We start from the raw sequence: 27,668 nt of genomic DNA on the forward strand, positions 1-27,668 counted from the left end.
TTTGTCTTTTTTTTTTGCAATACTTACTTTTGATTATTAAAGTACCCTACCGACCTGTCAAAACAGAATCGGGCGAACTACTAAAAAAAAATAAAGTCAAATTTTGATTGAAGTTGACTCGGGAACATGAAATGTCACCACAGAGGTACTCTCGTGTGCCCACTGTCTGTAAAAAAGACGTTTTTCCCTCCCCTTTCTTCTCTTTGCTTCCTCATCCCCTCTCCACTCTCTCTTTGTGGCAACATACATACAGCGATATCGTTTATAACTACTTGCTCTTCAACTTGACATATCCTTTCAAAAACGTCATTACTCTTTGCTATCATTAACATCAACTAATCCTTAACGAATTAATTTCAAACACATTACACACTATCACACTATACCACCATGGACTACCATCAATACGACGATGTATGCTCACAATTACTACACCTTAACCATGTAAGTACTCACTCCATCACATTCCCTCTATCAGACATTCCTCAAGCCTAATCTTTTGAGTTTTTTCTTACATCTCACAATTTCATTTTATTTTTCCCTTCAAACCTAGGCAAGTCGTTATTACTCCAAGGGCTACCAAAGGAGCAAAGCAGTTGCTTGCTGCCAACTTCATGGCTACACACCTCTTGACAATTCAACCTCTCATGATCACCTCTCTAGCTATCATGAATACAGCTATCATCCATCCCCACTAGCAAACACCGTGCCTAATTATACATCAACACCTTTATCTATATCTGAAACGTCTGTTGTGAATGTCGAACAGAGCCATGATCATCAATTGATCAATACTTATGAATGGCTTCCATTCCCACAAGACCAGTACAATCTTGATAGACCTTATGAATCTCAGAATATCTCTCATGATTTGGGCACAGCGACCATGACGACAGCAGCAACTACACTGGACTCTTTTGGTCCTCCTCCGTATGGAGCATCCGCCCTGTTGGAGAATGGGCCACTTCAAGCACGGAGAACGAAGTCGCCACTAACCCTCTCATATCTGGCTGATGGATCTCAAGGCACAGAACCCCGTGCCCAACTCTATACCACTACCTTTACTGAAGGTGCTGCTATAACATCCGGCCAGGACGTAGCGACATTATCGACGCCATCACTGAACCTAGATCCGCGAAGTCTTACTCGCCGTATGAATGAAAGGTCTCTTTCGATATCTTCCTCCGCATCCGCGTCATCCGCTATTTCTATATCCACTTCAACCTCTTCATGGTCCTCGTGGTCTTCAGCACCATCCGAAATGGATCTAGACGCGGCAGTAAGATGGGATAGCGGCCTCCAAAATCGACAAGCAGGAGAATGTTCAACGATTCGCAAAAATAAGAAGCTGCCTCCACCAACACTGTCCCCGGCTCTCGTTGTCCCCACTATAACTGCTGTGTCATCACAACAACAACAACAACAACAACAGGTGCAGCTGCAACATCAAAAACAACAGCAGAAAGCAGAAAGCTGTTGGTCTATTGCAGACGATAATTGTAGCAACATTAGTGCCTACAGCGGCAGTGAAAGTGATTACGATGATGCCCTTTCAGATACATGGCTTCACTGCCACAGCGACGACCTATTAACGACACCTTACCATTGTAAGCACTTGGCATTGTCAGCCTCCATCTGGGGCCCAGGTTGGTATCAAGTGGAGCCCTTACCGCCTTCACTCATCAAAGCAATGCAACAATACGAACAGGAATTACAGGCACAAGCGCTTGAGAAGGCCACTGCTGCTCAGCCAGCCACAAACTTAAGGGCAAAATCCAAAAAGGCGAAAAAGCAAGCAAGAGCTGCTGCTGCTGCTGCTGCTGCTACTGCTACTGAAATCACCGCCACCAGTTCCATCACAGGACAAGCAGCAAACTCTGAGATAAAGGACACATCTTTTGCTTCAAGAGCTACAAACCCAAAGGTCTCATCCACATTGTGTTCGGCTCGTTTACCGCGTAGTCTTCAGTTTATTGACTAGAAATCATCTTGAAAATAAACATCGATTTTTTTATTTTTATTTTTTTTTCCATTTTATTTTTAATTTTTTTAACTTTTTTTTTTTTTTTTTTTTTTTTTTTTTTTACTTTGGACTTGATATGATGAATGCTTTATAATTTGCTCCGCCCTTTCTGACGATTTTTTTCTTGAGGGAGAACATATTGTGCTGACTGGGAAAGTTACCTGAATTATCACTGTTAACCCACTGTTGTTGCTGCTGTTGTTGCTGCTGCTGCTGTTGTTGTTGCTGTTACCGCTGATGTTGTTTGTTATGTTTAAGCGTCTACAACAAGAGTTTCTCCAATTTGGATCACATTGAAGGTATTAAGGTCATGTCCGCGGTTCTTCATCGCGGCTTCAAGACGTCTTGGAGGCTCCGTGACATCTTCATCCGTTAATACCCACTAATATTTATATTTGAAGGGAAGAAAAAAAGAAAGGAAATTAGTGAATAAGACTGTTTGTGCAGCGAGTATAGCAAGCTATGAATGATAACCAACTCTTTCGACTTTACAGTGCCCCAGTGCATGCCCACACTGCGTTTCGATCGGATGTCTTCATGAAGTCTGACAGCGTCTTCAGGGGAACAATGGATGGGCGACATAAACCATCTTGGACTATATGCGCCAATTGGAATCATGGATAGGTCAAAGGGTCCAATACGCTCTCCAATCTCTTTGAATGCTGGGCAATGAGGCATTTCATCCTCGTTAGCACCTTCAGGAACATATCTGTACCCAGTGTCGCTGTCAACGTTATATATATGTTAAATGAAAGAGAAAAAAAAAAAAAAAAAAAAAAAAGCAATATACGTATAAGTTTAATAATCCTTTATCAATGTGTGCGTGAGAAAGAAAAGATGACTACAAGAAAACTTTTTTTTCTTCTTCTTCTTTTTCTTACCCGCCAAAGAACACCTTTGTGGCCTTTTCTGTAGCGTTTTCAGGAATTGTCTCTACAACCCAGGATGCCCACAGGGTCTTGAAGTTATCGGTCAAAGTTCTGCCGGTGAAATGTTGGCAGGGAGTACATATCACCTTGATTCTTGACTTGTTGTCATGGAAAGAGTGCTCATGTTCATCCCACCTAATTTTTTTTTTTTTTTTTTTTTTTTTTTTTTTGTAGATAAAAAAAAAAAAAAAAAAAAAAAGAATTCAAAACCCACATTTAGTTCAACTAATTGATGCAATACGATACAATCAAACAAAGGTACTTTTTTTTTTTTTTTTTTTTTTTTGTTTCCTTCATTCTTTTTCTTTTTCTTACTTACCAGTCGCATTCATTCACTTTCTCATTGATGCCGATCGAATGGAACCAAGATTTATTACCGAGAGGGACATAAAAGTAAGGTTGATGATCCTTGTGAAGCTTCTTGACTGTGGTTGTGTCCAAATGATCATAATGATTATGACTGATCACGACAATATCAATCCGGGGTAGTTCATCCAGTTTACAGGGAGGTGGTGTGTATCTCTTCAAGCCAAGATAACCAACAGCTTGAATGGGACTGCAACAATCTGAGAAGACTGGATCAAACAGGATGTTGACGCCTTCAAGCTGAACTAGAAAACAAGCACTAAAAAAAAAAAAAAAAAAAAAAAAAAGATAGTATTTTAATTTAAAAAGCTAAAAAAGGAGAGATAAAAAAAATAAAAAAAAAAAAAAAAAGTTTAAAAAAAAAGGCGTTTAAAACAACGTACTGTCCCAGCCAGGTGGTGACCGCTTTGCCATGCTTTGTCTGTGCGCTTTCGACCTTTGGAGGGTAACTAAAGGTTTCAAGGAGAGTCTTGTCGAGGGGAATAACGTTGGGTCGCTTAGTGTCATTGGTCACTTTGGCTTGCCTATGGTCAAATAACCAGAACATCCTGAGCAATTTTAAGAATCCATGCTGATGAAAACTTGGCCATGGGTTGATAAATCCTTTGCCATTGGGCTTGTGGTGAGCAGGCAGTTCTTTCTTCTTGTCGTCTTTGTTCGTAGTAGCCATAGTTGAGTAAGGGTTGTCGGAAAGAAGGAAATGAATGTAGAATGAATGTGAGAAAAAAAAAAAAAAAAAAAGTTTATAACAGGAGTTCTGTTTTATGCAAAAAGCATGTGATTTATGCCATTGATAAAAACGTCGGTAAAACGTTTACGCATTGACATTAAATAGTACAGGGGATTGATTATCTAACCTTCAAGAGCTGGACGCTGTGGAGGAATGGCAAGGTGTTGGTGGCGATAAGCAGCTGCGCCGAGGAGAACAACCCCTGAGATAGCAGCGATCCATCTGGAGCGAATAGCAGATCTTTTATACATAAATGTTTGTATGTGTTTGAACAACAATGTTTTAAATGCTTGTATCGATACTTGACTAGTATAAAAATGTAAGGCCCTTGCTCAACCCAATGAATCGGGATGCCAGAAAGAAGTAAGGAGACTATTACGAAAGAAGGACTGTTTCAGAAGTGGAAAGAGTCTGTGGACAGATGGCTGTGTGTGTGAGTAGAAAGAAAAGAAGCGAGGAAAAGAAAAAAAAAAAAAAAAAAAAAGGAAGTTGTAGTAATATTTTTTCCTGAAGCTTGTCTTTATTGGCATTGGGTGTTTGTATGCAGTAGTAACTCTTTTCACTCATTCATCTTGATTTGATCTTCATTACAATAGTTCATCACCTCCCTCCCTCTCCCTCTCCTTCCCTCTCTGTCTCTCTCTCTCTCTCTCTCTCTCTTTGTTTCTCTTTCTCTTCCTTCACTTTGAGTTCCTAAAGTCCATGAATAATCCTTCTGCTCTACCTCCGAAGGTAGATTCCTTCATTGTTGTCAATGGTGCAGATGACAGAGATGCAGGCATCTACTCGGACAACTTTTATTCTCAACGAATGAGTCCTATGCGAAGTGCATTGCGTCGAAGCATGCTTCCATGGGTTAGAAGTGAAACTAAAGACCTTGCTGCCCTCCAGGTAAAAAATAAAATAAAATAAAACAAAATAAAGAATTTAAAATTTAAAAAAAAGATCGATCGATCAAATGGCAAATGCAAAAGCAACGTCCATACACTGACTGACATTTAGCACTAAACGCGTCAATTTTTTATTTTTTTTTTATTTTGACCAGCAATGTTGGAGGTCCCCGTTTCTAGACAGCTACTTTACATTAACAGCGTTTGCAGGCCATCCACTGTTCTTTGTCTGTATTCTACCAATCATGTTTTGGTATGGCCATTCGGTCTTTGCGAGAGGTTTCGTTAATGTCGCCTGCGTTGGTGTGTTCGTCACCTCCTGGGTCAAAGACTATCTTTGTTTGCCTCGGCCCCTATCTCCTCCTCTCGTTCGCCTCTCCCGATCCAAGCGAGGTGAGCTAACCTCGACTCTTACATTTTACCTTTATCAAACATCGTGTTTTTGCTAAACGCGAACTTTGTACCTATATATTGACTTGTTTACAATCTTCATCTTAACTGTCTTTCTAGTCCATCTTGAGTATGGTTTTCCTTCAACGCATACGAGTAATGCCGTATCAATTGCGCTTTATCTCCTCTCATGCTTGCTCATCTCAGACTGGTCTATTACTACAAAATTGCTGTCAGTGGCTGGCTTAGCCATCTACCTGTTCAGTGTAGTCTTTGGACGACTTTATTGTGGAATGCATACAAAGACTGATATCCTTGGTGGTTTTGCCATTGGCGTGGTCGTATGGGCTGTTCAATGGGGTTTCCATGATACAATTGACGCGCTGATGACTGATTCAAGCTGGAAAGGTAATACAACATTTGATTGAATAGCACTGTAATAAAAAGGGTTTGTTCTCATCTGTTAGATGAGCTTACAACTGTCGATTTCTTTTAACCTTTTTTTTTTTTTTTTTTTTTTTTTTTTGGCTTAGTTGTGCTTGTCGTGGTGCTTGGAGGTATCTTGCTGATCCAGAGTATTCCAGAGACCATGGATAGCTGTCCTTGCATTGACGATGGGTAAGGCACCTTTTTTTTCTTTCTTTTTTTTTTTATCCTTCATTTTCCTAACAAATATACTTTATACATGTATTTATAGCGTTACAACAATGGCGGTGATCATGGGCATCTTCCCTGCCAGTCAGCATTTCGCGCTTTCGAAATATGCCGTCAGTGAGAATGGACATCATGGTATTGTTCATTACGATCCAACAGAACTTAGTCTTTTCAAATCCACCTTACGCTTTGTGTTTGGGCTAGCAGTTATTTTCACTTGGCGTATGGCTGCCAAAAAGCTTTTGTACATTTTGCTCCCACCGCTTTATCGCTATTTTAATCTACCTTCAAGGACACATTTTGTTCCTGCAAAGTAAGTTCACCAAAACCCTGCAGTCATTTAAAGAAAATCGTCCATGTGTGTATATCTAATCCTCCTCCTTCTCCTCCTCCTCCTCCTCCTAACTTTTTTTTTTTTAATCCGCAGGACTTATGGAAACCTTCGCAGCCAACCTATTGGTCGTGTCCCATCAGTCATGGATCTTTCGGCCTTGGCAGACTCCTCTATTGAGATTGTGGGCCCTCAATCAACAATGGATATTCACGAACAATTTTCACAGACTCGATCCTCCAAACGACTCAGTGCACAGAATTTTGACGATTGTAATATCGTGACTAAGGAACATTTTGGATTACGCCCTAGTCACATTAACAAGACTCGCCAGGGTGATGACAAAGATTTGCAGGCAATTATATCCACTCCATCTGCTGAAGATAATACGTTAGCAAAAGAAGCAACAACGACAGCAGTAGCAGAGGTCAAAGAATTGGATGATGATGGCGTCAAATCAGATAGAGAACTGGATGAATATGAAAGGATTGCAATGGAAAAGTTTGAACAGGAGCATCCCAGCTGGGCACGTTTTGATGTGGATATTGTTATTAAGACTGTAGTCTACGCAGGTAAAAAAAAAAAAAAAAAAAAAAAAAAAAAAAAGACTTGAATCATTTACATACATAGTTGGCATGTCTATTCATCTTGTAACTAAACAATATTAACTCCTTTTCTCCTAGGCATTGGATGGCTGGCAGTAGATACCATCCCCGTCATGTTTGAATTGATTGGCCTCGGCACTTCTCATCATCTCCCTCTTCAGACATCCTAAACCCCTTTTAAGTTTTTTATTGAATAAAGTAATGTGTCATACTCTTTTCCTGCTACTGTCAACTTGCTACTTTGCTACTACACACATTCTCGTTACACCAGACAACCTTGTTGATGAAGTTCAGAGAATCAGGTTGGGGAGAAAAATGTGAAATTGATTATATATCGCATCCTCAAAAGGCTGGTGAGATGAGCATATTTCTTGAGCTTGAAAGATGCAAGGATGTAAATTGTGAGATGTAGCTGGAGGAATGCTTCATCCTCTCCTCTTTCAGTATATACTTGTTCTTCATAGTTTGAAGAAACTCAATCATAGTTCAAGTACATCAGCATTGTCCTTGATGATTAGGCTTTGCAAGGCCTTGTAATGCATCTCCTCGCCGTTTGAAGTAGTGGCATTACTTACTAGGGGAAGAGGGAAAAAAATTCAATATGCAACACGGAACTGCAACAAGCAATGTGCAGAAATTCATAGAACAATTAAGCTGATATTGCTTGTAGCTTATGCATGCATGTCTCTCTCTTATAGTTCTCCTTCCTGATCAATTGAGCATAAACGATGTGCTTCCATGATTTCCATGAGCTTCTAATTCTTCCTGCTTGACACTACCCCACACAGCCAAGGTGAGCTTTTGTCTGTCCTTCAACATGTAATAGCGAACAAATACTTTTTTTTTACAATTTGCTCCAGCTGGTGAGCTGGGTCGGTGCTGTTTAATGCTGTTTGCCTATTACAAATGTAACTCGTCGTTGACAAACAAAAACAAACAATGATGCAGAGAATAATGAAATTCATTGGGCGAATGATGCTTACAACTTCGCTCCTGCCTCGCTTTGGCTGGTCCGATTTGCTGGTCCGTTTTTTTCATACCCCGGCTTCACTCTCAAGTCATTTAGCTTGCTCTCATTCTCACTCATTCACGTTCTCATTCTCCACTCATTCATTCTCTTTCTCTTTCTCTTTCTCTTTGTTTCTTCCTTTTTCTTCCTTCTCTGTTCATTAGTTCTCCCTATCTTTCTTTTATTTCTTATCTCCTCTGATTTTAGTTCACTCCTTAAAAAAACATTCCTTTTCTTCAAGATACAAAAAAAAAAAAAAAACGTTGGCATTAATGCTCGTTTCCTCACATTCATAGCCTGCTATCTAACAATAACAACAAGAACAGCGGTAGCAGCAGCAGTACACCCGTCAGAGCTCATCAGTGATGCAACCAACTTACTCACGTCCGTACTCCCAGCCTCAACCCCTCACTCAACCCCAATCCCCATTCCAATCTCACTATCATATTTTATCTTCCACTTCTTCATCCCCATCATCTTCTCACCGTCATAATTATATGAGCCACAACCACAGCTATAATAATAATCATAACCATAATTACAGCCATAGCCATAATCACCATCACAGCCCAATTGGAGGTGGAGACGGAACATCCTCTTCTAGCTCAATGTCCTCCAACGGCAGTAGTCCAAGACGATATACTCCACGCCAAGATGATGGTGCCGGAATCACTGTTGAAGAGTACGAGGAGTTGTTGAATGCAGAAGTCTGGGTTGAGGTCCCAAAGTTGCGAGAGTATGCGCGCCATGGTATTTCTCGTGAAGTTCGAGGTGTAAGTCTTTCTTTTTTTTTTGTGTGTGTGTGTGTGTATGTGTGTGTGTGTGAAATATATGTGAACTTCACACTCTTTTTCAGGGTTCTTTCTTTCGCTTATCTGCCATTGATTGTGGAAAGAAACCCCCAATTGCTTTGCTCCCTTCTAAAAAAGAACATTGGAATTTGGACAAAGTTTCAATCCTCTTGCAGGTTTCTCTTTCTCCCTCTCCTTTCTTTTCAACATGATCCCCACTTTTTTTTTTTTTTTTTTTTTTCTTTTCCTCTTACTTGAGTCAGACTATTGCAAAACTTGTGCCTGCTTTTTTTTTTTTTTTTTTTTTTTTTTTTTATATCTTGGCGTCCTATTACGTGTGTTCGACCGTAAGAGACAAAAATAGCCGTTTTGCGTCTTCGCGGAGTTTTAAGGGAGGAAGGAGCATCTATGCAGTACAAAGTCCAAAGTTTAATGCCCAATGCCCCGATGCCCCAATGCCCAATGCCCAATGCGCGCAAACAATTATCTGCGATGACTCGCACTTGCCAAGATAGCATGATACATTATATGTTTATACATGTATAAATGTACATGAAAGGTGTTAGCTTGCAAATTAAATGATTGGTCTCTTATACTCTTTTTATTATTATTATTATTATTGTTATCATTTATTGATCTTGTAGGAGGTTTGGCTCTATCTACTTGGGATTCAAGATGCAGATCGTTCAAAGGAAGTGTCGACACAAAAGCAGCGGATGCAGGAATATGAACAACTGGATAAAGAGCCGAATGAGTCTTCAAAACGAGTTCGAAGTGAGATCTCACGGTATCTACGCAAGACCAAGATTGAGTCCAGTCGGGACATTTCTCAATTATTTGAACAAGTCATTGGTGCGTACTGTAACCAGAATCATCAGGTTGAATATTATCCAGCGATGGTGAATCTCTGTGCTCCCTTTGTGTATTCGATCAAACGGGAGTGGGATGCCTATCTTTGTTTTGAAAAGATGATTAATACGCTGAGTAAGTTTTTTTTTTTTTTTTTTTTTTTTTTTATTGTTTTTTTTACAAGCGGAAGAGAGGGCTATGCCACTTGTTACCAAGATGAGTAAACATGACGATTATGACAGTGAGGCAATTTATTGACTTTTTTCTTGGTTTGAATGGCGTTATTTTGCTGCGCTTTTTTTTTTTTTTTTTTTTTTTTTTTGCTTATGAATAGGTGACCATTTTAATGAAGAAAGCATCAATGAGGCAGTCGCGAAATTCATGACGTTGTTTCATACGTCTTTGCCGGACCTTTACAGTTACTTTGAAGAAGAAGAAGTCGATATCAAGGAATGGGCAGCATCAGCCCTTCAGTTTGTTTTGTCAAGAGAATTACCATTGGAGAGTACGATGCGATTGTGGGACACTTATTTTGCGCTCCCTGATGATGGATGGCTTGAATTGCATCCATATGCTTGTCTGGCCATTTTGAAGCAACTGAGAGAAGGATTTGAGGAACTGGAACAGTCAGAGATTAGGACCATGTTGATGAGGTTGCCACAAATGGATATGGATCGAGTAAGTTAACTGGCAAAAACAACAACAACAAAAAAAAAAAAAAGAAAAGTTGTTTTTTTCTGACAGCGGTGCTAACATACATTTTTTTTTTTTTTTTTTTTTTTTCCCCTCAATGATTCTAGATCATTAATGAAGCTTTCAACCTGCGACATGAAATCTTGCAACGCCAGATATCGGATGACAACCTTTAAAGGGATGGAGAAAGGGCAGGAGGAGGAGTGAGAAGGGGTTCCGCTACATTGGATGGCTCTGTCTTCACAGGCGTCCAAATACTTTTTTTTTTTTTTTTTTTTTTTTCTTTTTTTCATTCTTTTGGAGCGCCCAGGGTTTGCTTTGCATAGATGTTTAGAATGAAGAGCAAGCAAGGCCTATATTCAAAATATATCATCGAATTATTTCTGAAAAGGAACAATGCCCAGCGAGACCATTTTCATTTTTTGTCCTTCCTTGTATAATAATAAAATCTCAAGTGCCCACTCCATTTACCTCTTTGATTTCAGAACGCGTCAAGGTTGATCAGAGTTTATAATTTAGATGATGATAACCAATGTTTTTACATGCATCGGGTGGCATATGATATAGATGACAGATATATATATGAATCTATTACTTTTTAATTATTATTAATCTACATAGTTAATCTACAATTTCCTTTAGCAAGAACCTGGTTTCCCGAAAGGTATCGCCTCCATAATTCCGAGGTTCGATCTTGAAGGTCTTGTAACCGAATTTCTCAAAGCCCTGGGCCTTGCTAAGACCATAAAGGGTCAAGGCCTTGAGACCTCTTTGACGGCCCAGTTCTTCACAGATTTGGATCATCCGACCTAGATAGCCTTGACGACGGAATTTCTTGTACAGGAATAAGGAGACGATACAACCACGTAGATTCTCTGGATCTGCGACATCTTTATCACCAAATTCAAAATCCTTTAGCTCTATGCCACCCATTCCGACAGGGGTCTTTGTCTCTGGGAGGTAGAATATAGCCATGATGCGAGTCCCTTCGTTCTGTTGGATGAACCAAGAGGGCACCTTTTTTTTTTTTTTTTTTTTTTTTTTTTTTTTTTTTTTTTTTAAAAAAATATGAATTATGTTAATATTAAAAAGTTGAAGCATAAGAACTTTGTGACAAGATAGTTCAAGTTCGATCAAGAAACAAAAAAGATAATAATAATAATACTTTACAAGGCCAGCACCCCAACCACAGGCTTTCCTCATGGCTCTAACAAGGTCTTGATGCTCCTCAGCATTTGGGATCTCATAATCGAGTGAGGGATAAGAAGAGGAAAGAGGTTCGTCGCTAAAAAAAAAAAAAAAAAAAAAAAAAAAGGGGTTCAAACATTTAATCTATGGATCTTTACCACGTGTTACAAAAGTTTTTAACATGTATAAAAAAAATAAAAAAAAAAAAAAAAAAAAAAAAAACTAGTAATGATAATGATAACAATAACAATAATAAATACCTCGAGTCAACTGCATTCAAGTTTCCGGTTTGAATGTCGGTGGTGTTGAATGAACTTTCGATCATGTCAAGAATGAAGGGAATGAAGGGAATGAACAAGTGAAATAAATGAGCGATCAATTGGACTGTAGACAAAAAAAAAGAGAAATAGAGATAAAGAAGAGATAGAGATAGAGATAGAGAATAGAGAAAAAGTCATCGACTGCGGCCAATTGTCCAATCAGCCTCCAAAGATTCAGAGCCATAACAACAAACAACCTTGATGGACTTGATGGACTTTACTTTGATGTTTGTTTTATTCCACTCCAAAAAAAAAGGACACATTGTTGCATTTGTTCCTTCTTTGGTGATGGAACCAATGACAAGGATCAAATTATGACTTGGTATGGATCGGGATAAAATCATCAAGGCAAACAGAACAGAGAGAGCATGAGAAGAAAAAAAGGAACCTTTACAACGGATTCAGTCGTATATAATAGTCATGCAAAATAAATAATAATAAAAATGTGGAGAAATATATAATATGCAAAACATGTGAGTCTCTCTCTCTCGCTCTCTCACACCACACAAGTCTTTTATGCTAAAATGCTTGTCTTGGTTGCTTCCTTCTCCTAGCCCTACTCTCTTTTTCTCTCTTTCTGTCTCCCTTTTTTTTCTTTTCTTTTCTTTTCTTTTCCTCATTACTTTTTTTTAAAAAAAAAAAAAAACAATGAATGAATCTCTTGACAATACCTTACAGGAAAGCACTTGTAGAATGACTGAAAATCACAACTCCGATAAACAAAAGGGTGCTCAGCCATCTCACAATGCAAATGCTTCTGTTGTTGCTGCTGTTGCTGGGGAGCATTTGCTACGCCCAAGCATCCGGAAACATAGCCACACTGCAGCTCATTCAAAGATTAGACCTATGATGCGCACAGCCTCCGGTCTACTCACACACCATCACCACCACCATCACCCTCACCCTCACCCTCACCAACATCATCATCATCATCATCATCATCATAGTAGCAATAGCAATAGCAATAGCAATAACATCAATCCTGGTAACAAAACAGGTGTACATAAACAAAGGAGACGAAGGGCAAAATTTGTCTTTGGTGGGGATCTGGAATCAAAAGAAGAACACGTAAAAGAAGGTGAAGAGAAGGACCACCAGAATGACCAACAGGAACGCAAGGATTTTGCTGACAATGGCAATAATGAGGGATTATTACATGATGATAAGAATATCGCAGTAACAGCAACCGCAGCAGTTACAACAACAGCTCCAGGAGGACAACATTTGTATCACCCAATTCACCATGACAATCACCGACATCGACATGATCCATATCCACAACAGAAATTGCACCATCAACATAATCACCATGAACAACAACAACAACAACAACATTCCAACGCTTCCACCTCCACGTTTAAAGATCAAATCCCAAAGGAGAATAAAGACACTGACCACAGTCTAATGTCAGAAAGCATTCCCAATAACAGCAAAGATAACCATCCATCACGACATGTTGAGCAAGGCTCGATTCAGCGTGATAAGGATGAAGCAGCAGAAGCAGTTATTATTCAACAAACTCCGTCAGTCAAATCTGATGCTACTACCACCACAAACATAACTGACAGAACAGTTAAATCAGTCTCTGCCAAATCACAAAAGACAAAGACAAAGGCAGAGACAGAGACAGAGGCAGAGGTAGAGGTAGAGACAGATGACAATTTATTACAATCGACGAGATTAACACCACCACGGGTGCATGATCTTCGACAAAATCAAACTCCACAGTATGACATGATTAATGTTTCAAATCCTGCAGAGACTTCGTCCTTATCATCATCCTCCTCCTCAATCCACTCAATAACAACCTCCAACCCAGCTATCTCCTTGCCCGAACCTCTTTATCCTTTTGGGAAAAAGTCCATTCAGAACAAGTCATTGAATAATACTAAAAATAACAATAGTCACGATAGCAACGATAGCGATGGTCATATCAATAGCAATAGCAATAGCAATAGCAATAGCAATAGCAATAGCAATAGCAATAGTAATGACAATGGGAACGCCGATACAGCAACAGTAGCAGTGACAGAGATATCAAGATCGCCATCACCATTATCACCATCATCATCATCATCATCAACATCAACATCATCATCATCATCAACAGATAAACAATTACAAGAACAAGAACAAAGGAATCGACAACATCTGCCGCCATCTAAACGACTCTCTCGTCTTCTTCATCCAAGTCCGTCTACCGCGTCCTTGCCTTCAATCACTAGGACCATTTCGCAACCCGTCCTCACTGTCCTTAGCACAGATCAAGCCAGTGGGGTAGATGATGGTAAAGATGGTAATCATGTGGGCAATCAAGGAAGAACGTCTACAGAATTATTAGCTACACTAGGAGAGCAACAACAACAACAACATGCTTCATTGGTTTCACCTGTCGCAGGGCTCGTATCGAAATTCCTTGGCCCTTACACCACCACGAGTCACAAACGTTCCCAATCACAGTCCAGCCTTTCATCCTTAGTAGATCCAAACCAAGGATCAGTGCCAAATATTCCGAAGGGGAATAGGGCACAAAAAGGGAACCATAAACGCCATGGATCCTCCTCTTCGATAATCCCTATTTATCCAGATCGACCACGACGCCGAATACAACAACAACAACAGTTGGCACCGCCAAGGCGACCGAATAGTGCTGGCAGTGGGTTCATGACAGCATCATCAACATCATCGACAACATCATCATTATTACGTCCTACCAACGAATCACCCAATTGTTTCATATCAAGGTTCTTACCATCCATCTCCTCGCCATCTCTACATTCTCACTGTTATCATTGTGGCTCACCCGTTTCCAAGAACACGAATAACACACCCCTGCTTTTGAACTCTGCTGGTTATTTTGAACAATGTTCCGGATATGTGTCAGGATTCAGTATTGGTGGCGGTAGCGGCCCTACTAGTGCTTTTGCTACTGCTACTGCTACTGCTGCTGCTGCTGGTCCTACTACTGCTCCCACTGCTGCTCCGATGCGTCGACGGTTGCCTGCAAGTCTAAGAATGACGGCCACGACCGCTGCATTTAGATCAGATTCTGATATCAACAGCAGCAGCAATATCAACATCAACAGCAACAGTAGCAACGACAGCAATGTACAACAGGATTCGACTATACAACAGCTACCGACTAATGCCTCCAATGTAGGATCTCCTGTTGAAGGAACCATTTCTTCTGATCAGCAGCAGCAGCAGCAGCAGCAGCAGCAACCAATTCCCCCTTTAAGGAGAAACAGTAACAATAGCACCAATAGCAACAGTAGCATGAGTAGCAGAAGTGGCATAAACAACAACAACAACAACAGCAACGACTATTACTACAGCAGTGGCAATGGTTATGGTCATACTCATCAAACTCATACTCATACCCATAGTAACAATAGTCCTTGGAAGAATATGAAATCCATATCGAGAACACAACAAAAACTTGATTTACAACGCGCGAGTTCACAAGAGGAGGTGGATGAGTCCGAGATAGCCCAGCGTAGCAAACTCATACGGGAGATGGAGAGGATCCAGCGTGAGTATCGATCCCTTCGCCTGTTTTCAGATCCCTTGTGGGAAAGTCTTGTGAGATGTCAGGCAAATGAAAATACTTTATTTGTCTCGAATTAAAAAAAAAAAAAAAAAAGCTTTTTTCCGATAACATATTTCCTTTTTTCTTTTTATTCATTAATAAATATATTATTTACTTGGTATTCAACACCTAAACCTATGATTTTACCCCATCTTCCACGCGAAGAAAAAAAAAAAAAAAAAAAAAAATGAAAATAATGAAAAATGAAAAAAGAAAAGTAGCCTCACAAGGTGGATTTTGTTCATATCACTACTTATTACAGGTCTATCTTTTAAAAAAACTAAATTGATATATTTCTTTTCTCCCTTTTTGTCTTTTATATTTATATTTATATATGTATATATTATTATTATAATTATTGTTTTTTTTTTTTGTTTTTTTTTTTTTTTACTTGCTGGAATTTTCACCCTCCCACCAGCGGTTAATGGAGCTAGCATCGCTCATCATGGTATCTCTGACAGGAGGCTGAAGACGTGGAGGTCCATTACTGCTGACGCTGCTAGTGTTGCTGTTGATATTTCCTCCGGCCAGCGGAGAGCTTGTCAAGGGAGAACTGATGACGCCTGTCAAGAGCATGGACGAATGACGCCTTGGCAGATTCACAGGGCTGGAAGCTCTAGAGGGCAAGGAGGATCGAGGAGATCCTCGGCCGCCCATGTCCTCTTCACGTGTTCCCATAGGAGTCATCGAATGCATATTCACGTCCTCAAATCCATCCTCCAACGCCCCCTCGTCCACAAAGACAACACAGACCACGGGGAAAGCACCCTCGTTCGATGTGTTCATGTTGACACCGACAGCCCAACCATCATCAAAGACTCTGTGGACATTAATGATATCTCCAACAGTCAAATCCAGTTCATCCGCCATGGAGGCCTGGTATGGGAAGATTGCTTGGCAGTACGATTGTTTTCCACCAGTACCGCTCATGGTGCTTAATTTCGAGATACGGTTGGCCGCGGCAGCAGCGGCAGCAGCAGCAGCAGCAGCAGCAGCATTATCCGTGTCCGAAACTGAAACTGAAGGCAAAGCTGTCATAGGAATAGGAGCTGATGGAGCCAAAGCGGTCGAGAATCCTTCTTCCTGAATCTTGGGTGCAGAGATATTGTATTTGCTAGTGCTTGCATTAGAGGCATGACGAGACAATTTATCTCCATTAGAACGAGCAGGAGTAGGGCCGGCTGATTTCTTTCGACGAATACAGCAGACGATCAATGCAAACAGAACCAATAAGGCTGCTACACCGCCACCAATGATGCCTGCAAGAACTGGAGTGGAAAGTCCAGTAGAGCTACTAGGCTTGGATTCCTGTGTGGTGGAGGGTGAAGCATTGGTGGTTGGTCTAGCCGAGGTGGGCAGCAATGTTGTGGTTGTTGTGGTGATAGCACAGCTCGACGCAGCTGCAGTCGAGCAGCAAGGATCTGCTGAGTTTGCTGTGCAGAAAGAGCACATGGCTGCCTGAGTACCGAATCCTGTTACGCGCCACCATCCAATCCAGGAATGTGTAAATATAAAGAATATAAGATAAAAAATTTTAGTGAGAATTCCAGACCATTGAAATTTGTGCAATATTTAAACGAAGGAAAAAACAGATAAATAAATAGCGAGAGAGTGATAAATAAAAAAAAAAAAAAAAAAAAAAAAGCATCATTGACTAACTGACACGAATAGTCTTTTTCCTCTTTTGCTCTCTATACCAAACAGATCTCAATGCACAAACACGCACATAACTGCAATAAATAACAATAACCGACTCAACGGATGAACGATCAAAAAAAAAAAAAAAAAAAAAAAAAAAAGAAAATACTTTTTTTTTATATTTTTTTGTTTTTGTTTTTGTTTTTGTTTGTTTTGGGTTGGACAAAAATAACCGCAGATGGGGCTACTGGAGACACGAAATCAATTAAACTAAATAACCCTGCTCTCAACACCATTGGTCAATCTGGCGCCTAACTCAAAAAAACGCACCACAAACACATAAAAAAAAGGACCTTCTCTCTCTCTCCAAGTCCAGATTAATAAATCTGTATAGACTAGCATCATTAAAGAAAAAGGAGGGAGAAGAAGAGGGGGGAGGGAACTGAAAAAGAATGGGGTCGCTATGCAACATAATCATGAATGTTGACCCTAAAAAAATTCATCCCTGCTTTTTTTTTTTTTTTTTTTTTAATGATGTTTTGCTGCTTGGCCGTTTTTTTAGATGCATGTTTGTAGCAATCAATATTGTCTATTATAACCACTTTCCAAAAGAACAAAAATACAAAAGACAAAAAAAAAAAAAAAAAAAAAAAAAGAAAAGGAGATAATAGGGCAACGGAGGAGATGGAAAGAGAGTATTAAAAATAAAATAAAAAGATATAATAAAATAAAAATGGGGGACTTACCACAGGTAGCTGCCTCATTCGTCGTGGCATTCACACAGGTTCCGTCTGTATCATGAAGACCACCCCAGGTCTCAGGACCGCCGACACAGAGAGCGGTCATAGCAGCGGCCTTTTCCTTTGCATCCTGTACAGTAGGGCAGACCCTGTTCACCATCTCTGTGAGGGAATTAGCATAGAGTGTGCATGAGGAAGCACACAAGGTCGGAGGGTTAGACTTGCATTCTTGTGATTCCCTATCGAGGACAGCCAAGGTGCAGAGAAGCGATGTCTGGTATCGGATCTTTTCAGTTGCAGAGTATCCGGTACAGGAAGATGTGGTCATAAAGCCTGTGGCGCTCAAGATCGCAGCATCAAAACTGGCCACATCTGTGAACGCGGTCATGTTGACACCTTCATCATAGACAGCGATATTTCGAGGCACGTTGGTATCGACGCTGAACGAAGCATATTCAGGACAGGCCTTGGATCCTGTCAGGGACACGCAAGCAGCCTGTGCACTCACTGCCAACAAAGCTGTGGAGATGAGTGTCCGTGCAATCGAGCTAATCCGTCCTTTTTGTGATGAGTGGTTCATGGCTAAAGATCCGTATTATAAAGTATCAATTACTGATGGCTAGTAGTTGATGTGGTTGAGAAGAATTAATATGCTAAATTGGGCTTAGCACGAGATGGGTTGATGTTAAAGATCAAAAGGAGGATGGAATGAGTCGACTTTAAGGAATGAATGAAAGAAAAAAAAAAAAAAAAAAAAAAAAAAAGGATGAAAGAGGTTGATTCTCTTCTTGCCACGAACAGTAGAAGAAAGAAAGAAAGAAAGAAGGATAAAAAAAGATGTCTTACTCGGGTAACAATCTTTTTTACTTTCTTTTCTTTTTTTTTTTAAAAGCTTAATCGTGTGAATAGTAGTGAGGAAAAAAAAGGGGAGAGCCAAAAGGATGTGAGAATAAAGGAGTAAGAAAGGTGAAGGAGTAGAAGGAGCAGGAGCCAGAAGGAGTTGAAAGAGCAGAAGGAGTAGAAGGATCGGGGTCGTCAAGATGAAGAGAAGAGTGGGTGAGTGAGTATACAACGGATGAGAGGATATGTACTTGATCCAGTTGAATTGGATTCTGGAACAGGGCTGCCTACTGTTCAAGGCAGAGTAAGGGAAAGGGAAAGAGAAGGGGAAAAGGGTAAGCAAGATGACGAAGAGGAAAAAGGAACGAAAGAACGAAGAGAAAAAGAAGAAGAAAGAAAAAAAAGAAAAGGAAGAAAGAAAGAAAGAAAGAAAGAGAGAGGAAAGAGATGATGATGAGCAAAAAAAAAAAAAAAAAAAAAAAAAGAATGAGAAGGATGATGATGAAAAAAAAAGTGAGTGGAAGTGTGCCTGAGTATGTGTGCCTGAAGCTGTTGTATCGACGGTAACACATGTTGATTGAACATTAAATAAGGTTTGTATTTTGGGTTAAACATTCGCTATCACTCGAATGTGTATTTTGCATGCCTTTGTGTATCTGTATCTTCATTAAATGTTTATCATGTTTAATCCGTCTCAATTGTCAAAGCTCTGGGCACCCAGCCTGGCTGGCCCTGACTTGACCCATGTCCGATGACTGATAACCTGCCATTGGAACATGTATAATATATACATATGTATATACATATGTATATATATAATATAATGTATTACATCTATCTACATGCCATAAAATGTCGAGCTTTGACATCCTCCTTGCTCTTCCTTACCTTCCTCTCAGACCACGTAATAAAGAAAAAAAAAAAAAAAAAAAAAAAAGAATATCGCTCTCATTTTCAATCTTAGACTAACAAAAAAAAAAAAAAAAGATGGTGAATAGCGTATTTTATCCAATGTCTCGTACACACGGTATAGTCTATCCATAAATATGTATAAATATCTACTTCCCATACAACCCAACTTCACCTTGATGGGTTCGGGACTAGGGGACAATTCCGTTGAAAAGATGCCCATGCTACTTTGCTCTCAACATTTCTTGCTCTCTTGCATCTATATTTGTATAGTCTACAAGTCAAACATATTCACACACAGTCTCTGTACAGCACGCTTTTTCTTTTCCTTTTCCTTTTTCTTTGGCTCACTTGTGCACTTGTATTAATGATATATGAGTGCTTGGTTGCTTATTAGTATTTAAACTAGTTGGGACCCCTCGGCTCATATTTTATTTAGAAATCCAGGGTACATGTATGCTTTTTGTTTTTTAATTCTTAGTCAGTCGATTGCAAAAAAAATAAAAAATAAAAGAAACCCTTCATTACCAAATCACAAATGCTCTTTCTTCCCAGCATGCGGACACTTATTGGACACTTGACTTTTCCACATTTTCATAACTAAACCCCACATTTCAATAAAAAAAAAAAAAGGCCTAGAAATACATTTTACTCTTTTTTGTTTGTTTGTTTATTTGTGTATTGGTTATTTACAAATCTTTTTTATTTTTTAATTTTTAATAACATGAATGTCACGTTACACAGACTCAAAGCCCTCAAGTCTTTTTTAATTTGTTTGATCGCCAAAGACGTCAGTTCCATACAATGCCTCGGAACTCCTGTAACGTTTAACAACATCGTCTTGGGCAATCTTTCTGAGGACCTTGAGATCCTCTTCATCCAGCTCAATATCCTGGAAATTCGACTTTATATGTTCTTCACTTCCAGCCTTGGGAACGACACTAGTGCCACGCTGCTGTGCCCAAGCGAGAAGGACATTGGCATTGGATGAATTATGCTTCTTTGCAATGTCAGAAATCTATTACATAATAAATCGAAGAAAAAAAAGAAAGGAATAAAGAGTCAATGATTGTATATAAAGTAGGTGCAACAAGGAAAAGAAATAACAGCAAAGAAGCTTTTTTTTTTTTTTTTTTTATTTATTTATTTATTTTTATTTTTACCTCTCCTCCTTTCATCAAAGGAGATTCAGCGTATCCAAGGGGTGCATAGCCTGTCAGGTGGATCCCTTTGCCTTGACAATATTCCAAGAGATCCCATTGTGGATTCTCAGGATGAAGTTCGACCTGATTGACTGCAGGGACGATTTTGGCGGATTTTAACAATTTCTCAAGGCTGTTAATGGAAAAGTTTGAGACACCAAGGGCTTTCACCTTGCCAGTCGACATCAACTCCTCCATAGCCTTGTATGTGTCTACGATGTCGATATCCACAATCAAAGCCTTGCCATTCTCATCCTTTGGCTTGGGATCAGGACCAGGCTTGAAAGCAATAGGCCAATGCTATAGTTTTTTTTTTTTTTTTTTTTTTTTTTTTTTTTAAAAAAAAAATATATATATATATGTAATATTTTCAAGGTATTAGACAAAACCTCTTTCATTGATCTTCGTTCACCTCACACACCATGATGACATCATTCCTCAATTACTACAATTATCAGGTCAACTTTTTTTTTTTTTTTTTTTTTTTTTTCTTTTTGGTTATCATACCATCAAGTACAAGTCAACGTAATCCAAGCCAAGGTTTTTGAGGGAGGTCTCGAAGGCAGGCAAAACATCCTCAGGACGATGTGAGTTATTCCATAACTTTGTGGTTACATGGATTTCTTCACGGGGAACATTCGATTGTCTAATGGCCTCCCCAACCTCTTTCTCGTTGCCGTAGAACCAAGCAGTGTCAATGTGGCGGTATCCAGTCTCAAGTGCCTTCTTAACGGCGTTTACTGCCTCCTGACCCTTGAGCTCCGCGGTTCCAAAACTGATTGACAGTAATAATAATGATATCCAAAATAAATAATGATATCCAAAATAAATAATGATATCCAAAATAAATAAATAAATAAATAATGTTTACTCGGCCAAATCTAGGACGCGACTTTTTATTATTGTTATTATTTATTTCTTACCCAAGCAATGGAATGGTGGCACCGGTATTGAGTTTTGCAGTCCTTCGAAGAGACATGGCGATTTCTTGCTCTTTTTTTGTGTGTGTATAAAGATAGTCTTTCAAATGAGTGGAATGAGAGTGATAAGGTGAGGGGGAGGAAAAAAGGAAAAAATTGGTCATTGACACTTTCCCATGGCCTTCTTTTTTATACCTTTCTTCTCAGTTGAAGTGACTCTTTACGAAGCCAAGTAAAACTCACTATTTCCTCTACTTTTTCCCAGCTAGTCTCGCTTAGCTTACATGCAGCCTACTGTCATTTTTGTGTTACACCCTTGCTGGGTGTTATATATACATGTGTCTTAAATATGGAACTAGTCCATTGCCGCACAGCAACTTGGTGTGAACTAAGTTGCCCTGTCCTTTCTTTACGCGATATATTTATATATATATATAATATAAAAGAAAGCGATTCGTCATCATCATCCAAGTTCCTCTTATCAGGCTACGAGAGAAGTTACACTTTATGATCTAATGTACTAGGTTTATTACATAAATATTTTCTATACGGGGTGTGATCAAGCACTTTTAGTCATCAAAGACCTTAATACCTCCCCAGGACTCCTGAGGATCACAATAGCGGTGAGGGGGGCTGGCCTGGGAGAGTTCCTTAAGAGTCTTAAGGTCCTCCGCGTCCAGCTCAATATCCTGGAAGTTGGAAGCAATACGAGACTCGGTCACAGACTTGGGGATAACACTCGTGCCACGCTGCTGAGCCCAGGCAATGAGGACATTAGCATTCGAAGAGTTGTGCTTCTCAGCAATCTTGGTGATCTAATTAGTTGTTGGTTGAATACAGAAATAGGTTGTCAGAATATCAAAATCATAATCATTGAGGAATTCATAATGGAACAAGCTCGCACCCACAGCTTTTTTTTTTTTTTTTTTTTTAAAAAAAAAAAAAAAAAAAAAAAAATTACCTCATCACGCTTGATCAAAGGAGAATCGGTGGATCCAAGAGGAGAGTAGGCTGTGTTGTGGATACCCTTGGATTGGCAGAACTCTAGGAGCTCCCACTGTGGGTTCTCGGGATGGAGCTCAACCTGGTTAACTGCAGGGATGATCTTTGCTGAGCTCAACAGCTTGCTAAGGTTCGCCACTGTGAAATTGGAGACACCAATAGCTTTGGTCTTGCCAGTGGCAATAAGGTCCTCCATAGCCTTATAGGTCTCGGTAAAATCAACACCCTCTCTGATAGCCTTGCCATTTTCATCCCTCGGAATTCCAGAATGACCAGACTTGAAATCAATGGGCCAGTGCTAATAAAAAGATCAAAAAATAATTATTACATAACAACGTCAGTTTTGCTTAGAAGCTTTTCTCTTTTTTTTTTTTTTTTTTTTTTCTTTGAAATGATTGTGTCAGAATCTTACCATCAAGTACAAATCGACGTAATCCAAACCGAGGTTCTTAAGGGAAGTTTCAAGCGCAGGCAAGACATCCTCAGGACGATGGGAGGTGTTCCATAACTTGGTGGTAATAAAGAGCTGCTCGCGAGGGATGCCAGATTCCTTGATGGCCTCTCCAATCTCCTTCTCGTTACCATAGATAGAAGCGGTATCGATATGACGGTATCCAACTTCCAGAGCCTTCTTTACAGCCTTCTTGACTTCATTGGCCTTGCTCTGCCAAGTTCCCAAACTGAAATAATCGAATTTAAGAATAAAAAAATAAAATAAAATAAAATAATCAGCATTCCTTCGCTTTGTAAATATGTTTTCGTTTCTTTAAAAACAAAACAGCATGCAGCTCTGCCAAAAAGCAAGCAAGGGGGGGGGGGGGAGAGAGAGAGAGGAGAGGAAGGGGGATCGTCAATGCATGGCATGCATGACATGATCAATTGATCCGTGGCACGCACGTTGTTTCAAGAGTCGACAGACAAGAGTTGCTAAAATGTTGATTATTATTATTGTGATGTGTGGGAAATATTTTTCATTTTCTCTTTGTCCGGGCCCAGGTTCTCTCTTCCTCTCCCACTTTCCTTTGGGTATATGCGATCCATGCAGTGACAAAAGTAGCATGATCTTTTTTTTTTTTGCATTGGTCTGTGCAAGAACTTACCCAACCAAAGGGATAGTAGCGCCGGTGTTCAACTTTGCAGTTCTTCCAAGAGACATGATGTATAATGTAAATATGTAGTTCTGTTATGAAAGTATGGATCAAGAGAAAAATGAATATGTACAAAAGGCGAATGACAGAATATGAAAAGAAAAAGCGAATGGAAAGGAAGAAAAAGGTGATGGTCTATTTATTATTTATACTTGGGTAAATTCAAAGGTTTAGGAAAAATCTTTACGCCAAACCAATTCCTATTGGCTGCTGAACTCTAATTGACAGAAGGAGATGGAAAGAAAAAAAAAAAAAAAAAAACGGTTGATTTGTCACGCCTAGTGATACACATATTTATACATGAATAGCATGAATATGAGCAGCGTTTGTCCATGAATATGTATATGTACGTGCACATGCTCAAGTACACGAATGTCTTCCTTGTGTACTCGTCACACCATCAAATAAAAAGATGCTCACTTTCATCATGATCGCGTCTTTTTTTTTTTTTAGCCTAGTGAAATCTCCGTCGTTATCTTCTTCAGAACGTACAGATATCGGTCATGTTTATAGAGCTCGTCATCAAATAAGATTAACAAATTAGTAAAATGGATTTATATATATTTTTACATCTCCATTTGAAACTCCAATGGATGTTTGGAACAACATGAATAAACTACATCTGCTCTACACATATTTTAAAGCCTGTCTTATCTCAGCTTAAATGGGTATTTTATTTTTTATTATTGATATTGGCGTATCAGCAAAGACATGTGTGTGGAGAATGTTGAACTAGCCACCATGTGTTAAGTGATAATATCGTGTTTAAATTTAGCAAGATAATCCTTCATGACATAACGACCATTCGGATATCATACAGGTCGCTAAAAAGAGATAACGACAATACGAGTCCAGACGACTTGTCAGTCTTATCCTTTATTACATGGTTTTTTTTTATCTTTCCCAAGGAATATGATAAATTGGTTATCGTTTGAAGGGTCTTGTGTGGGTGGTGGATATGGTCATTCAAAATTCATTGAAAAACAAAGATAACAATGCTGGTGCTTTTTTTTTTATATTTTTTTCCAACATGAGTAGAACAATGCCATCCAAAATTTGTTTCCTTGGGTATAGAGAATATTGATTTTGTCCATGAACCTGCCAAAAAGGACATTTCAGTTCCGCTGAGATGTTCCGAATCCTTTTTTTTTTTTTTTTTTCCCTTTTTAAGATGGGTTCATTCAAGTGCTGGTTGTGTTGGTTAATGACGAAGGAGACCCAACAGAGTAGTGTGGCGTTTCGCTGGAAGAGATCACTCCTGCAGTTGCTATTGTTGCTATTGAGGTAGGTGTTTGTTCTGGTGATTGATAAGCCCAATAGTGGCTTTGCCTATGTGTATCTGCGTGGTATGATGGTGGTGGTTGCTGTGGCATAGCTATCTCCAACTCATCAATGGTTGGATTAGGAACTACAACAATGACCGAGCCTGTAGGAGATACTGCTCTGCGTGGTATTGCCTGTGATCCTTCTTCCCCTTGAGTATCCTCATATTGAGATGGTATCTCATCCTCATAGACACATCGAGGATCATGTTGATGGTCGATATAAATGGGAGGCAAGTTTTTCTCTAAAAAAAAAAAAAAGAATCAAGTATGACAGTCAGATTTTTTTTTTTTCTTTTTTTTTGTTTCAATTATTTTAATGAGACATGTGAGAAATAACCACAAAGGATTCTTGTAAATTACCAATAGCCTCCTGTCTTCTTTGGTGTGCTTCATGCTCGTATTCGTGCCATACTTTCATCTCCTTGCGGATCTTTCGATAAATGAAGAAATATCCAAAGGTTCCAAAGAGTCCCAGTAGAGCCACAAGAGCCGAGATATAGATTGCAGCCTGGCCTGGCATTTTGATGTTGTCCTTGGCAATGAATCAGAGGTATTAAAAAAATTAAAAAGTTGATGGTATAGAGCTGATAATGAGAATGTGAAAAGGATTGATGGTTTGTTCACCCCTCCTTGTATTTATACAGATATGGACTTTTTTTTTTTTTTTTCTTTTTCTTTTTCTTTATTCCCTATCTCATCCTTCTCTTTCTCATGGCACCCATTGATCCGGCTTACTTTCGTTTTTAAGGACCGTAAGGGGGGAGAAAGGGCTGTATGGTTTTTTATTTCTAGACCGTCATAATGGCCAATGACCATAATGTGGTCCAATAAAACAAGCTTAAAGTTCCGAGGTAGCGGATTTTTAGAGCAAAGGTCTTATCAGGACAGGGTGGCAGGGTCCATCTTCGTCCTCAAACGCAAGGAGAATTTGTAGTTCCGCAATCATTGAACTCTTCTTGGACTCTATCATCGGCAATTGAATGTAAAGTTGACAAACCAACTGCTTATCATCTTGACTTCTGAATATTTCCAATAAATTCTATCATTAATGAAAAATAGCAACAATACTTTATAAGTATTACAAATACATATAAATATATATGATCCATATACAGACAGCAGGCAATCCAAATAATTAAGACAGGAGTACTAACTCTACTGCGACGCACAACACTGCCACAATTAGTGGCCCACAGCAGTCCACAGCAGTTTTTTGTAATCTTGGCAAAAAAAAATAAAATATGGGAAAAAATGGTGGCAAATGCAATCATTTTATTCTAGACCTTTTTCAGTATTCCAAACAATCGATCGAGGGCTCCTCTAAAACTGTCACAACCCGCTGCGGCGCAAACATGACAGCTCTTACTGTTCCTGCCAGGAAAATTCTCTCAGAAGCTTTCCTTTTCGTTGCCTCCTCCTCCTGCAGCCTACATTCATATTCATTCCTGAAACCTTTCCTTCTCTCCCCTCACTCTCACTCTCTCTCTCTGCTCATTTCATCCTTTCCTCGGAATTCCACAATGAGATTGGCATCTTCACGTTGCTACCCCAAAGTTTGCTTCAAAAAGGAAAAAAAAAAAAAAAAACCAAACTCAATTGAAATGTGTTACTGAGTGCCGATCACAAAGTTGATACATGTGTTTTATTCTGATGCGCACCTTTTCATTCATTTATGGTACATTTATCGCTTTAACGCCTAATTAAGGGACTTTATAATGTTTATAAAAAACATTCCAATTAATGCTTTTTTTTTTTTTTTTTTTTTTTTTTTTTTGAAAAAGAAAAATTTATTTAATTTATTATGTTTTAGGTAAGCTAATATGTTCTCTTCTCGTGCCGATAAAAAAAAAAAAAAAAACTTCAGCCTTCAAAGCACCTTTTCTGCTGCGACTTTTTCTTAAATCTTGATGCTATGTCAACCCAGAAAAAACGCGGCGCTTTTTTTTTTTTTTTTTTTTTCTTTCTTTCTTAGACCATTATGCTCCATGTTTAATATTCATTCCCTCATGGTTTAAAACGATCCTTCCGATGCAATCTTGGTCTAGCTAGCATGCCGCAGACCATTTTTGAAAACTCAACCCCGGACTTTGGTTTTCATTATTATTTTTATTATTTCCACTTTATTTATTTAATTTTTTTTATTGTAATGGCTATATGTAGTATGTATGCATCCAATTGCAAGTGAGGGACACAATGAGACCAAATTGCACAACTCTTTTTATTTCTCCCCCCAAACAATTAAAATATACCGTGCGCAATGTCATTATCTCCCAGAAGAGAATCTTTGGCGTTGCATGGGAACCCACTTCCAATGCATCTTCACGCTAGGATCTTATTCTTTTTTTTTTTTTTTTTTTTTTTACGCGTGGGTGCATGCATTACACTCTTTTTTAGTTTCTTTTTTCTTCTTTCTTGCAAAAAAATGATGTTTAGCTTTCTAACGTCGACCTTTTTTTTTTTTTAGTTATGTAGAAAAGGACAATGATTGTGTATACTAGACGTAACAAACATCAGTGCATGTGCTTGGCTTTTTTTTTTTTTTGAAAAGAAAAAAAAAAAAAAAGCAAAGGAAACATGTGAGCATTCA

General features: G+C 39.1%; 10 protein-coding genes across 10 annotated transcripts; 4 read left to right on the forward strand and 6 right to left on the reverse strand.

Moving 5' to 3' along the window:
• The first annotated feature begins 185 nt into the window (after window positions 1–185).
• On the forward strand, window positions 186–2,018 carry BCR41DRAFT_418425 (hypothetical protein). Its single transcript, XM_022029621.1, has 2 exons — window positions 186–444; window positions 554–2,018. Exons 1-2 carry the CDS (start codon window positions 391–393, stop codon window positions 1,979–1,981), a joined length of 1,482 nt encoding a protein of 493 aa, XP_021886022.1. The 5' UTR covers window positions 186–390; the 3' UTR covers window positions 1,982–2,018.
• A 68-nt stretch (window positions 2,019–2,086) lies between these two features.
• On the reverse strand, window positions 2,087–4,032 carry BCR41DRAFT_72416 (beta-lactamase superfamily domain-domain-containing protein). Its single transcript, XM_022030992.1, has 5 exons — window positions 3,702–4,032; window positions 3,272–3,577; window positions 2,905–3,087; window positions 2,516–2,732; window positions 2,087–2,405 (listed from the first exon to the last, which is right to left on the reverse strand). Exons 1-5 carry the CDS (start codon window positions 3,986–3,988, stop codon window positions 2,277–2,279), a joined length of 1,122 nt encoding a protein of 373 aa, XP_021886023.1. The 5' UTR covers window positions 3,989–4,032; the 3' UTR covers window positions 2,087–2,276.
• Window positions 4,033–4,175: 143 nt separating this feature from the next.
• Window positions 4,176–7,127, forward strand: BCR41DRAFT_72419 (hypothetical protein). Its single transcript, XM_022030993.1, has 8 exons — window positions 4,176–4,481; window positions 4,645–4,939; window positions 5,094–5,331; window positions 5,449–5,736; window positions 5,862–5,946; window positions 6,026–6,295; window positions 6,410–6,885; window positions 6,997–7,127. Exons 1-8 carry the CDS (start codon window positions 4,399–4,401, stop codon window positions 7,086–7,088), a joined length of 1,827 nt encoding a protein of 608 aa, XP_021886024.1. The 5' UTR covers window positions 4,176–4,398; the 3' UTR covers window positions 7,089–7,127.
• A 1,017-nt stretch (window positions 7,128–8,144) lies between these two features.
• On the forward strand, window positions 8,145–10,504 carry BCR41DRAFT_345144 (rab-GTPase-TBC domain-domain-containing protein). Its single transcript, XM_022022653.1, has 4 exons — window positions 8,145–8,700; window positions 9,363–9,702; window positions 9,902–10,245; window positions 10,368–10,504. The coding sequence occupies exons 1-4, from the start codon at window positions 8,293–8,295 to the stop codon at window positions 10,434–10,436; spliced, it is 1,161 nt and encodes a 386-aa protein (XP_021886025.1). The 5' UTR covers window positions 8,145–8,292; the 3' UTR covers window positions 10,437–10,504.
• Window positions 10,505–10,881: 377 nt separating this feature from the next.
• Window positions 10,882–11,858, reverse strand: BCR41DRAFT_383179 (hypothetical protein; the record flags this gene model as incomplete). The annotated part of the gene is made up of 3 exons (XM_022027429.1): window positions 11,709–11,858; window positions 11,431–11,545; window positions 10,882–11,277 (listed from the first exon to the last, which is right to left on the reverse strand). Exons 1-3 carry the CDS (start codon window positions 11,771–11,773, stop codon window positions 10,882–10,884), a joined length of 576 nt encoding a protein of 191 aa, XP_021886026.1. The 5' UTR covers window positions 11,774–11,858.
• A 471-nt stretch (window positions 11,859–12,329) lies between these two features.
• Window positions 12,330–15,435, forward strand: BCR41DRAFT_72454 (hypothetical protein). Its single transcript, XM_022030994.1, has one exon. The coding sequence runs from the start codon at window positions 12,417–12,419 to the stop codon at window positions 15,393–15,395; it is 2,979 nt and encodes a 992-aa protein (XP_021886027.1). The 5' UTR covers window positions 12,330–12,416; the 3' UTR covers window positions 15,396–15,435.
• Window positions 15,436–15,928: 493 nt separating this feature from the next.
• On the reverse strand, window positions 15,929–18,654 carry BCR41DRAFT_72460 (hypothetical protein). Its single transcript, XM_022030995.1, has 4 exons — window positions 18,582–18,654; window positions 17,742–18,398; window positions 16,164–16,829; window positions 15,929–16,074 (listed from the first exon to the last, which is right to left on the reverse strand). The coding sequence occupies exons 2-4, from the start codon at window positions 18,313–18,315 to the stop codon at window positions 16,064–16,066; spliced, it is 1,251 nt and encodes a 416-aa protein (XP_021886028.1). The 5' UTR covers window positions 18,316–18,398; window positions 18,582–18,654; the 3' UTR covers window positions 15,929–16,063.
• Window positions 18,655–20,148: 1,494 nt separating this feature from the next.
• On the reverse strand, window positions 20,149–21,755 carry BCR41DRAFT_383181 (NADP-dependent oxidoreductase domain-containing protein). Its single transcript, XM_022027430.1, has 4 exons — window positions 21,610–21,755; window positions 21,194–21,461; window positions 20,648–20,986; window positions 20,149–20,502 (listed from the first exon to the last, which is right to left on the reverse strand). The coding sequence occupies exons 1-4, from the start codon at window positions 21,663–21,665 to the stop codon at window positions 20,251–20,253; spliced, it is 915 nt and encodes a 304-aa protein (XP_021886029.1). The 5' UTR covers window positions 21,666–21,755; the 3' UTR covers window positions 20,149–20,250.
• Window positions 21,756–22,123: 368 nt separating this feature from the next.
• Window positions 22,124–24,006, reverse strand: BCR41DRAFT_330947 (NADP-dependent oxidoreductase domain-containing protein). The gene is made up of 4 exons (XM_022021777.1): window positions 23,709–24,006; window positions 23,021–23,288; window positions 22,568–22,906; window positions 22,124–22,421 (listed from the first exon to the last, which is right to left on the reverse strand). The coding sequence occupies exons 1-4, from the start codon at window positions 23,762–23,764 to the stop codon at window positions 22,176–22,178; spliced, it is 909 nt and encodes a 302-aa protein (XP_021886030.1). The 5' UTR covers window positions 23,765–24,006; the 3' UTR covers window positions 22,124–22,175.
• A 911-nt stretch (window positions 24,007–24,917) lies between these two features.
• Window positions 24,918–25,678, reverse strand: BCR41DRAFT_383183 (hypothetical protein). Its single transcript, XM_022027431.1, has 2 exons — window positions 25,442–25,678; window positions 24,918–25,323 (listed from the first exon to the last, which is right to left on the reverse strand). The coding sequence occupies exons 1-2, from the start codon at window positions 25,599–25,601 to the stop codon at window positions 24,938–24,940; spliced, it is 546 nt and encodes a 181-aa protein (XP_021886031.1). The 5' UTR covers window positions 25,602–25,678; the 3' UTR covers window positions 24,918–24,937.
• Window positions 25,679–27,668: the final 1,990 nt, after the last annotated feature.

The sequence above is a fragment of the Lobosporangium transversale genome (assembly GCF_002105155.1).
Source record: "Lobosporangium transversale strain NRRL 3116 chromosome Unknown BCR41scaffold_2, whole genome shotgun sequence".
Lineage (NCBI taxonomy): Eukaryota > Fungi > Mortierellomycota > Mortierellomycetes > Mortierellales > Mortierellaceae > Lobosporangium > Lobosporangium transversale.